Source organism: Pteropus vampyrus, unplaced genomic scaffold, assembly GCF_000151845.1.
Source record: "Pteropus vampyrus isolate Shadow unplaced genomic scaffold, Pvam_2.0 Scaffold181, whole genome shotgun sequence".
Classification (NCBI taxonomy): Eukaryota; Metazoa; Chordata; class Mammalia; order Chiroptera; family Pteropodidae; genus Pteropus; species Pteropus vampyrus.
In genome coordinates this window covers 3,537,679-3,549,734 of record NW_011888962.1, presented here as the reverse complement: position 1 = coordinate 3,549,734, position 12,056 = coordinate 3,537,679, and the positions used below count along the sequence as shown (strand labels likewise).

Genomic DNA, 12,056 nt, shown 5'->3' with positions numbered 1-12,056 from the left:
ACCTATTGTTGACAAGTATTTGGGTATCATACTATATACCATGTCCTCTGGTGAATTCTGGGATTAGGATGACACATCCTTGCTAGAATGGAGATTCTTCCTGCTTACTGGTCTCTTGGCTACAGGGAGCCCGAAGTGCTAAAATAGCAGTTTTAGCTTATAATTCAGTGAGACTCTTGCTATTTTCTCTAGAAGAACTGTTCTTTCTTTGGGAACTAAGACTTCTACACCTGCAGAACCTGTAGTTCTAGGGGTACGGAGAGTATAGATTTTCTATGTGGGTCACTTGGGTGGTACATGAACCCCTGTTGCTTGCATCCCTTGGTTCCCAGACTCAAGCAGCAAAAGATCTTTGACTCAGGGTTACTGTCACATTTTATATAGTTTCGCATGATCAGTACATCCAGTTGAAATTACTGTGTCCATTATTTGACACAAACTTTTTCACTAGTAGTTATGTGTTTTGCAAAATTTTAACATTTATATCGACTTTTGAAAATAGTACTTGGATGATATAAGTATCTACCTCATAGCTGTTATAATCTAAAATTGAAGTAACACTTGCAGGAATTCAGTGAATATTATGGATATTAATGGAAGAAGATAAATTAAGAAATAATCTTTTGTCTTTCAAGGTTGGCCGGGGATTTTTTAAAGTCTAATTATTTGTTTGTTGCTGTTGGACAAGTGGGTGGAGCATGTAGAGATGTTCAGCAGACCATTCTCCAAGTTGGCCAGTACTCAAAAAGAGAAAAACTTGTCGAAATTCTACGAAACATAGGTATCTTACATTGATATAATTATTTTTGGTCATGATCTTGATTTTTTTTTTTTTTTAAAGGCTGACTTTTAAAAATTATTCCGAGAATTGTTTGGCATGAGTGTTGTTTGTTTTCATTATTTTCTCTTTTTCTAAAGCTCTTTTATAAAAGCTTTTATGATTCAATTTTCAGTGTAAATTATATAGCAGTATAATCCTTTCTCTTCCATAAAGCTTAAAAATAGGAAGGACTTGAGACTTTGCTTAATAAGATTTGACTAAAAACTATTTCAACAGAAATATATATATATATATATTATTAGAAAATAAGTTTAGTAACATATTTTTACATGAAACTCTATTCCACCTAAAATGAATTTTTTAATTTTTAATTGCCAGTTTTTCTTTCCTAAGGCTTCCTGTATTCATAGATTCAAAGAATTTTAGAGTTAGAGAAGACTTTAAAGATCTAATTCTGTTCCTTCACAATACCCATAAGAAAGCTATCCTTTCCCTTCCTCCCACCCCAAACAATTTTTATAGAAAGTCATATATTTCATTGTTAGACATAGCTTTTGTTTGTACCTGGAAATAAAAATTTCTAATATGTCCATTGTAATACTTTTTTTTTTTTTTTTACCTTACAGGCTAGGTGTATTTATAGTCTGTACATTCCCCACACTCCCCTCCTCTGTCTTCCATTTTAGTATATCTCTTTCAGTTTGAGTATCAGTGTTGGGAAGGGGAATTGAGAAAGCAAGGAGTCATCTATTTCTAAAAATGAGCAAAATAAAGATGTTGATATAAAAAGTACTTTTAAAAGGCATCTAGTCTTTAGTTTTTGCTGTTTTATTTTAAAAATCTTTTAAAACCAAATATTTTGAGTTTGAAGAGTTTTATTGGTTTGCTTCATAATGTTTCAAAACATATACTGTGGCTTGTGAAATAAAAATAATAGTTGTGGTGGGCCACATACTATTCTCATTGTTTTACATGTATTAACTCATTTAATTCTTAAAACAACCTTCTGAGGTAGGTTTTCTTATCTCTCTTTTAAGGATGAAGGACATGGAAATAAAGAGAGATCAAATAACTTGCTTAGTAAATTGCTTAGTAAATTGAAACTCCAAATGCAGAAGAGATAAGCAAATATATGGTTTTGCTGAAGTTAGAGCACATTTCTAGTATAATCACCTTAAGATCTTTAATATATGAATTTGTGGAATAAAGCTTATTTTGAGAATAATCCTAATAGAGTTTTTCAAAAGTGCTGGTTTGCCTTTGAGAAACCTTTGAGATTAGTGTATGTGCATTATTGGTATACTTCTGTATTATTTTAACTGTTACATGTTTTGTAGTTTAGAATTTATTCTTGTATTTTTTTTTTACTCTGCATAGAATATCCATCTAGTAAATCTTCAAATTTTACGTATTCTTGTTCATATAATTTATCTCTTTATCTGCTCTTTAATCTGCCAGCTTTTCCCCTTCTGCCTTTAAATTTTATAGTTTTCATGATTTCATACTAGTATAACCAACTACCCTTTTAATAATTTTAATTTTAAATGAATGGGTGTCAAAGATTTTATTGAGTTTATTCATTACCAAGGGAATTAATAAGATATTATTGTTAGTTCATAGGAGAATTCCAACAACACATACATGTTTAGGCTATCAGGAAGGCTAAAATGAATTTACAAATAAATGCAAAACTGGTTAATATCCACAAAGCAATAATCAATTCTATTTGCGAGGAATATTTGTTTTTTATTGAAAATAATCATTTGCATTGTATTAGTCACAATAGAGGTATAAAAAGAAAAGAAGAGAGTAAAAGGCACAGATAACCCTGAGGGGTATGCTAAATAATTTGCTCATTTCAAAGTGTTTCACAGTTTTTCCTGACAGCCTATATCTTCCCATGAGCACAATAATCTCAGATTGTTCTTGATTACAAGAAAGGCTGGTTTCATTATGTTTGGTTTATTTGCATAGATGCAGTAAGACTTGTTCATTAACAATATAGGTCTTCCTGCGTTTGTTTTGCAAATCTAGTATTGAACAATTACTAAAGTTTTAACTTTTGTCTGGAAGTTTGCATTGTAAATCTGAGATTGAATTTTTAAAGGCTTCATTATTTGTTACCTGAAGAATAAAAACTAAGTCTAAGAAACTCTCCCTACCATATTTCATTTGCAATTCCTAGAAATTTGAGTGAAATTCTCTCATAAAGGTACCCCAGATTTTTTATGTAATTTTTGTTTCATTGGATGTTAGCAGTCTACTTTCATGATTCCATCTGCTTTTGAACTAGTCCTAAAAATCCTGCTCAGTCCAGTGATATGATCTGAAAGTTGTCAAAGCAATGTTGATTTAGAACCTTCTCCCCAAGACTCTATTCTTTGAAGTATCAGTAGTTTGAAGTGCCTGGTACAGTCCTTTCCCACAGGGCTTGGAGTCTGTCCTTTGTTGAAGATACACGCTCTGGCTTATAGCACAGCCTATGGGCAAGTGTCAAAAACTATTTTTGACAAAGACAATGATTATGGTTAATTTTTTACTGATAATTGTTAAATATGGAAGATCTGATGTGGTTTTAATAAGAATACTAATAAGGGAATTTGATTGTTTCTATGGCATGCAAAATAAAAGTAATAAAGCTATTTCTAACAAAGTATAGACAAAATGTCTCAAATGATGATAATTAAGCCTGTATTCATGGCATATGAATGTTACTTCTGACTTCTGAAAATGGGTAGACATAGTTTTTCATACCAAGAATATCAAGTACATATATTAAGTAAGAGTAGAATAGGAGATGGTCATCTGTATTTTTACAAAACGCCATGTGTGGCTGATGTACATCCCCAGTTGAAAGATTCTAGATTCAAATTAAAAAAGAAGTAAGGTTGTAACCAAATAAAATTTTACATAAAAAGTGAGATTATGACTGGCAGCACTATACTGTTGTATCAGAAGTGTACCTTCAGGCTTTTGATAAATATAGAAAGACTATATAGAGTTATTTTCATGAGTGTTTTGATCAGTGTTCTCCTGAAGGTAAAAACATCATAAAAACAACAAGGGGATTTACACTTCTCCAGAGACTTCCCATGAAGTATACATTTTTCGAAATGTATTAATATTTTACTTACACATTTTACCTCGGGACAGTTTAATGTCTCTTCTTATTTGACAGCTTTTACCATGCAACTCTTAAAAATAGTAACACATCAAACAAGCCTAATTATTTTTAGCCTCTCTTTTATTTTATAAAGTAAAATAACAAGACTTTGTATTTTTCCTGGGGTTCTCTGGCGAATCTTTTAGGTGGTTTAGGTGGATTTCTTTTTGTAAATTTATGGTCTGTTCTTAAAAAGGCAAAATCAAGAATTGTAAGAGGAGAGTTGAATATTCGATTAGGGTCATTGGGGTCTGAGAAACAATGTATTAACATTGGTTACTAATTTAATTGAAGTGACAAAGCATTTAAAAATAAACACAGCAGCTAACATGATTGTAAAGAAAGATAGCTCTTTCATAAATAAGAGACCTTTGCTCTGTTTTTTTAAAAAATAAATATGTAATAAAGTCAACAGATCTCTGCTATATGCTGACGACAAGGAAAAGAATGAATAACCTTTGTTGTAAAAGAGTCAGCAGAATTAAATTTTTTTATTGCCACTCAGGATTCACACCAGGAACCAAAAGATGAGATCAAGGCTTAAGTTGCTCAGTATTTTCTATACCTGACTCTATCAGATGAATCAGTTTTGTTATTGGGCATCTTGTTAGATGAGCTCTGAAACTGTCGAATGACAAGGCAGAGGGAAGAACAAATATAAAGGCTCTGAGACATGGGTGTTCTTGATATCCTCAAAAAAAAAAAAAAGAGAAAAAACCATGAAACATAAAATCATTACTCATAAATAAAATGACTATGTGTCAAAGATTTAACTCATTTATTGCAAGAATCAGTTGCCTTTTTGGTTTCTCTACTTGGTTGTCTAAAGTGGAGACATAAATATCTAAACCTTTTTCGTAGTCCTCCTGTCTTAATGTTGCAATTTCCAGTTTCTCAGACACAAAATCTTGGAGTTATCTTATACTTCTGATCTGTTAGTAAAATCTTTTTTGGTTCTACCATCAAAATATATACAGAATTCATTAGCTGCTTATCAGTTAAAGATCAGATCTTATCACTTCTTTGCCGAAAGTCCAGTGGCTTCCCTTCTCAAAGTAAAAAAGGGCCCTGCATGAAATGGCCTCTGTCACCTCTCTGTCTTCATTGCTACTGCTCTCCCTTGCTTACCCTACTCCAGCCACACTTTGCTCATTACTATTTCTCACACATACCTGGTGCACTGCTGCCTCACGGCCTTTGTACTTGCTGTTTCCTCTTCCCAGAGTGTAGGGGCCACATAGGGGCCCATTTTCTGGGGTATGTTTTGTTTTCTGAGCACATCAAAAACATCCATGCCTCAGAGCCTTTTATTTGTTCTTCACTCTCTCTTGTAATGCTCTTTCCTCAGGTACCTGAGTAGTTCACTACCTTATCTTATTCATATTTCCTCAGATGTCATCTAGAAGAGGGTATATCTAAAGTAACCTTCTTGGGACCATTTATCCTGTTGAATTTTTCATTTTTAGGAGTTCATGCATAAATTTGTTTATTATTTGCATCCCCACAATGACAGCAGCGGCCTTGTTTTATTGCTGTATTTCCAACACCTAGAATATCTTCTAGGCATTAAATATGTGTTGAATAAATGAAGCCAGATGATAGGGAGATGGGAGAGAGGGATTATGAACAGTAATACATTCTTTCATTAAGGCTATAACTATCGTCTTTCTAACATTTTATAGGGAAATTCCTTATGTGGAAAAAATCTGGTTCATGTTTGAATTTCTACCAATTAAACTTGCAAGTAAATAATCTTTGATGCATTAAGACCCTGTGAAAAAGTTATCACTTAATTTTCTTTATGTATAAGATACTTTGGGGGTAAAGAGGTTTGGATTAAGAGATAAAGTTGTGATGTGAAATATTCTAGAGCACGGGTCCTCAACCCCTGGGCCACAGACCAGTACAGCAGGGCGCAAGTGGCTGGCAAGCTACTGAAGCCTAATTTGTATTTGCAGCCACTCCCCAGTGCTAGCGTCACTGCCTCAGCTCCACCTCAGATCATCAGGCATTAGATTCTGTTAGGAGCACCGGTCCCTGGTGCCAAAAAGATCAGAGACCGTTCTTCTAGAGTTTGTCAGCCCTAGGTTGGATGCCATTATTATAAATACTTTGGGCAATTAATGCATAGTGAAAGATTGGATTATCTTGGAAGAGCAAAGGCATTTATTTATATAGAGAGGGAAGTGAGGGACCTGAGACAAATTTGGGATTACTAAGAGTTGGCAGGTAGTTATCACTTATCTGTACCCAAGTCTCTACTTCCTGCTATTGACTTGGGAAGGGCAAAGGGGAAACTAATATTTTTAGTTCCTAAAGTAAAAAAAAAAAAAAAAAAAAAAATCCTTGTCTCTTTATCTTTGACATTCATTATTCAGGAAATATTTGAGTCCCTAATACCTCCCAGGCCCAGGTTTAGGTGCTGGGAATAAAGTGGTAGATGAGACAGTTTCCTACTCACCCCTCATCCTTCTTTCCTTTTCCTGATTTTTTAGTTTGAGTGTTAATCATTGTTTCATTGTCTTGTAGGTGATGAAAGAACTATGGTCTTTGTTGAAACTAAGAAAAAAGCAGATTTTATTGCTACTTTTCTTTGTCAAGAAAAAATATCAACAACAAGTATTCATGGGTGAGTAGATTTATATGATTTCCTAGTAGGGAGGTAACTTCTATGTGTCATTTGTTAAGAAACATTAGTATCTATAACTAATATTCAATTCAAGGTATAGGATTCAGAATTCTCAAAATCTAAACTCTTAATCTTCATTTTAAGTGTTTACAAGAACTGAGTGGCAGGGATGAGTGAGTGAAAGATCTGTCTTAAGACTCTTCATGAGGTGTGGTAACTTCTCAAAAGATCTCACTTAGGTTCTCTGGTCCATAGATCTTAGTTTTTCCTCTGCTGAATCTAATCTTTTTGATGCTTGACATTTTTTTATTGGAATGCTTAAAAACATCATATTAACACAACTTTTTTGATGCTTCACTAGTAGTTTTAAAATATTAATCAGTGAATATGTAGAATTCTGAGGTTATAGTTTTTAAAAAATAATCAGTATTTTTGAGAAAGCATTCTAATTAAGTAGTTGTATATTTTTTTCAAATATACATAATCTTTCAACCTAGAAAGATTATTAATAGAGATTATTAATAGGTGAGATTTGACATTTGTCATACTTAGTTTATATTTTGACTGTATATATTAGCTGTTACCTCATCTGCAAATTGAGATAATTGTTCTACCTGAAAGTATTGTGAGAATTAAATAAAATAATGGCTTGAAAGGGATTAGTGTAATACATGGTGTGTAAGAAGTAGACATTAATGTTCAGTGTCACTGTTTTATTATTAAAAAATTTATGTGTTGAACTTTAATGGTTCTCATTATTTTCTTAAGAGTTATCCTAAAATACATGCTTTCTTTTCTTTCAAGTGATCGGGAACAGAGAGAGAGAGAACAAGCTCTTGGAGATTTTCGCTGTGGAAAGTGCCCAGTTCTTGTTGCTACTTCAGTAGCTGCCAGAGGGTTGGATATTGAAAATGTTCAACATGTTATTAATTTTGACCTTTCTTCCACCATTGATGAATATGTTCATCGAATTGGGCGTACTGGTCGTTGTGGAAATATTGGCAGAGCTATTTCCTTTTTTGATCCTGAATCAGATAGCCATTTAGCACAGCCTCTGGTGAAAGTACTGTCAGATGTAAGTATTAAATTTTTAAAAACAAATGGAGAGTGTTCTTACCTCATCATTGAAAGTAGACATTTTATACATATGTATGTTAAGGAAAAATAAATTGTTTTAATCTTTAAGATTTTATTTATGCATGTTGTGCATGAAGTTAATTTTTTTTAAAGGCTCAACAGGATGTTCCTGCATGGTTGGAAGAAATTGCCTTTAGCACATATGTTCCTGGCTTCAGTGGTAGTACAAGAGGAAATGTGTTTGCATCAGTTGATACTAGAAAGGTTAGTTGAGGGGAAAAATTAAGAATCTGGCTTTTACTTACTCTTTGTACATGTGTCTAATATTATGAAGTAACTATAACATTCAATATTTATCTAAACCATTGTTTTTATACCTAGGAGATTACTTGAATATTTCTCTAAAATTTTAAGTACATATATATTTTTAGTCTTAAAAGATGAAGAATTAACTTCAAGATTTATTGCTCAAACATCCTCCTTTCTCAAATTTGCTGGCATATTTTGATATGGGGATCTTTTGAACTTTCTATAGGAATTCTTATTGTATTGAGGTGAAATTTGCATAACAAAATTAACATTTTAGAATGAAAAATTCAACATTTAGTACATTTACAATGTTGTGTAACCACTTCCTTTCTCTAATTCCAAAACATTTTCATCACCCTAAAATAAAACTCTGATCCATTTAGCAGTTAATCCCCATTGCCCCTTCCCCACAATCCCTGGCAACCACCAATCCACTTTTTTTTATTTAAATAGTCTTTGTTTTTTTTCAATTATAGTTGACATTCAACATGTTATATTAGTTTCAAGTGTACAGCATAGTGATATACTAAGTGAAATAAGTCAGATAAAGACAAGTACCATATGGTCTCACATGTAGAATTTAAAGAACAAAACAAACAAAACAGAAACAGACTCATAGGTAAAGAGAACAAATTGGTTGCCAGATGGGAATGGGATTGGGGGGAATGGGTGAAAAAGGTGAAGGGTTTAAGAAGAACAAATTGATAATTACAAAATAGTCACGGGGATATAAAGTACAGCCTAGAGAATATAGTCAGTAATATTGTAATAATTATGTATAGTGCCAGGTGATTACTAATCGGGGATCACTTCTTATATAAATGCAGGAATTTTTTATTTTTGGAATTCTGACCACATTATTTACTAAGATAAAATACTAGAGATGAGTTTTATGTCTTTTCCGATATGTCAGTTTATAAGCAACACCACCTTTATGCAGAAACCATGAACCATATTAATCATTAAATATTTATGCTTATTCATTGACGTGTAGAGCTTTAAGTTTTTCCACTTGCCAAAACTATTGGCTTAAAAAATTTTTTTCTTGAAATATTTTATGTAATTTAGACTTCCCAGATTGATATGGGTCTTTTTTCAAATGGATTGGGTTTAGTGAGAATGAAGTTCTTCATATGTTTGGGGAAGACATGGTGGAAAGCATGAGTCCTTGCTCTCAATCTGAGCAGTGTAACTTTAAAGCTGTCATATAATTAAATATTTCTTTTTCTTTCTTTCTTTTTAAAGAATTACCAAGGCAAGAGCACTTTGAACACAGCAGGGTTTTCTTCTTCACAAGCTCCCAGTCCAGTAGATGATGAGTCATGGGATTAAATAAAACAAACTTCAAGTTGGTGGTACAGTTTGATGCAGAGAAGAAAACAGTTTTGATTTTTGAGTTTTTATTACAAGTGTGAAACCCGACACTCATCTATCTCCTGTCCTTCTGTTCTTACTCCTACCCTTAAAAAAAATCCTTACTGACTAGTTATGTGAAATGCTAAAAGTTACCACGTTGCAGTTACTGATACAAATGGTGTTAACTGGAAAGATTAAAGCATTCTAAATGTCTTGCTTATTTCTAGTGTATTCTTCAGGGGTTTTAGACATGTTTCATGTCTAAATGCTAAGTCTTAGTATAGTGTTTATTGATCCTATAACAAGCAATTGGATATATGATATACCTATGGTTAAAAATAATTGGGTCTCATTTTTACTTAAAAGGAGGCTTTAAAGTAATAGTGTGTCACTGAAATGTTAGAATATGATTTTCATGAAGCAAACAGTGAAAGACATAAGCCTCTAAAGGTGATTTTGATTTTAGATCATCAGATATATGTGATAAATATGGTTGAATGTTTGCAATGTGAGCTCTGTACTCAATGACATAACAAATGTTTGTTTTTATAATATACAGACTTTCCTTGAAAATAAAGGATGAAACACTTTCCCCCCTAAGTTTTCCAATAGCACTTTTAATTTTTCTTTGTGACATATCATAGTTCTCAACTTCTATATTTTGAAATTTTGTTTTATTGAGTCTTATGAAATCAATGAACAGTCACATAAATTAAATGTTAATGTATAAGATGCATTAATACACAGATGTAATGATGAAAATCACTCATTGAACTCAAACTATATCAACAAAAAACAATGTTGCTCACTCTTGCCATAATTAATTTTTTGATATATTAAGATTAATGAGGAAAAGAACCTTTATTTCATTTACCATTTGTATCTTAAACTTACTATGTCTAGAATGTAAGAAGTTCTTAATAAATCATTAAATAAATGAACTAAAACATTAAGACATAAAACAAGTGAGGTGTAAATATTAAGGAGACAGAAAGAATTAGTTTTGAGAGTATGCTATTGTTCACTTAAAATCCAAAGCAACATGTCCTCAACATATATCTTATAGGGATTTAGTTAATAAAAGAGGCAGCACTTATGAAAAGAAGACTATTCAACAGATGTTAGGATAGCTAGTTAGATGCCTACCACATACCATATTTTAAATAAATTCCAAGTGAATTATAAAAAATTAAAACTACAAAAACTATAGTTAACTCTTAAATTTATGAGCTGAGGATGAGTTGACTGCAAGCTCAAAGGAAAAATGAAGGAATCAATGAACAGAATTGATCACAAATTATTTACCGATATAAAAAGTAAACAGCAGGCAAGGAAAAATATTAATGTGATTGCAATGGTTTATCAACATGTAGTTCTTTATATGTGGATATATAGAATATCCATAGACAAATGTGCAGAGGAGACAAGCATAACAAGGAAGTTCAATTAATAAAAATATAGGAAATGTTTAACTTTAAAATCTCACTTTTGGAAAAGGCTAAATGAAGATATTTTGCATTGTTATTGTAATATCTGTGTCTGAACTTTCTAGTTTGTTTACAGTGAACATTTATAGGCCAATTTACCTTTTTGCCTCATTTCCTCAGAGAGTTGCTAGGTCATAACCTGATTGCTTTAAAAGTTTTTTTGGAGGTCCTTGATGTGTCAAATTACTGTAATCACATTACTGAATCAAATGTAAAAAGGGAAAGAAAATCATACATAATACCACCATCGTTACAAAACAACTGTAAATGTCCTTGTGCTCAATTACTTTCCTCATTTCTCAGCATATATTTGAATGATTTCTTCAAAAAATATCAAAGTAACATACATATGATTAGAAAATAAAATGCTATATAGAAGGGTTTAAACTAGGAAGCAATATTCTCTTGCCTCTCCCTTTAAAAATTGCTATTCCACATCCTACATTCCCCTTCCTTTAACCATTTCTGGTGTTTGCCGTCATATATTTTATTTTTGTCTCACCAAGTTTAGACATATGTTGACTTTATGTATGATAAGTAAGGGTTTAACTCACCTCACTCTTCTTCCCTTGGTAACTTTATATTTTTTCCAGTTTTATTGAGATAATGTTGATATACCTCACTGTATGTGTTTAAGATGTACATGATGGTGTGACTTACACATATTGTGTAATGATTACTGCAGTAAGTTTAGTTAGCACCTGTCATCTCATGGCGATACAAAGGAGAAAGCAAAAAAAAACCTTGGTAACTTTAAATAATATAGTTAGACATACATCATTGTGAGATGATAAAGCAACATTTTCCTTCCCTCTTTTTCCCTTTTTACATTGCAACATCTGTAAACTGTACATTTACATTTCCAAAGTTAATATTTGCATTCTTTTATAGAACTATAAAGCCCTCCCTTGTTCAATCTACAGTTTGATTCTAAAATTGGAAAGCTATAGGCAGGGTTTATATTATATAAATATTCTCTGAATGGTCCAATTAACACAGTCTGATTACCTTCTTTTACCATTTTTCTAATTTTATGACCTCTGCTATGTTTCTAGGGAGAATTATTTTGTCAGGATCAAAGAGAAACTGATCAGAACCATTCCACATACCAGTTTGCTTTAAACTTGGGCCGTATTCTTTTTGAGCAATTTGTTTACTCTGTAGTTTGTCTTCCTTTCTTGCTGAGAGAAAAAAAAAATGCCCTTTTCACCATATTATTACCATTCCAGGTTCAGTTAGTGTTCTCTGGAAACT

At 32.2% G+C, this 12,056-nt stretch overlaps 1 protein-coding gene across 3 annotated transcripts in view; it reads left to right on the top strand.

The window, feature by feature from the left end:
* The window catches only part of DDX4 (DEAD-box helicase 4), a 48,654-nt gene extending 39,363 nt beyond the window's left edge, over positions 1-9,291 (top strand). For all 3 annotated transcript variants that reach the window (XM_011371052.1, XM_011371053.1, XM_011371051.1), the window contains 5 exons: positions 636-781; positions 6,474-6,573; positions 7,378-7,648; positions 7,804-7,914; positions 9,205-9,291. In XM_011371052.1, the coding sequence (XP_011369354.1) occupies positions 636-781; positions 6,474-6,573; positions 7,378-7,648; positions 7,804-7,914; positions 9,205-9,291 (715 nt within the window). The remainder of the gene's footprint in view (positions 1-635; positions 782-6,473; positions 6,574-7,377; positions 7,649-7,803; positions 7,915-9,204) is intronic.
* Positions 9,292-12,056: the final 2,765 nt, after the last annotated feature.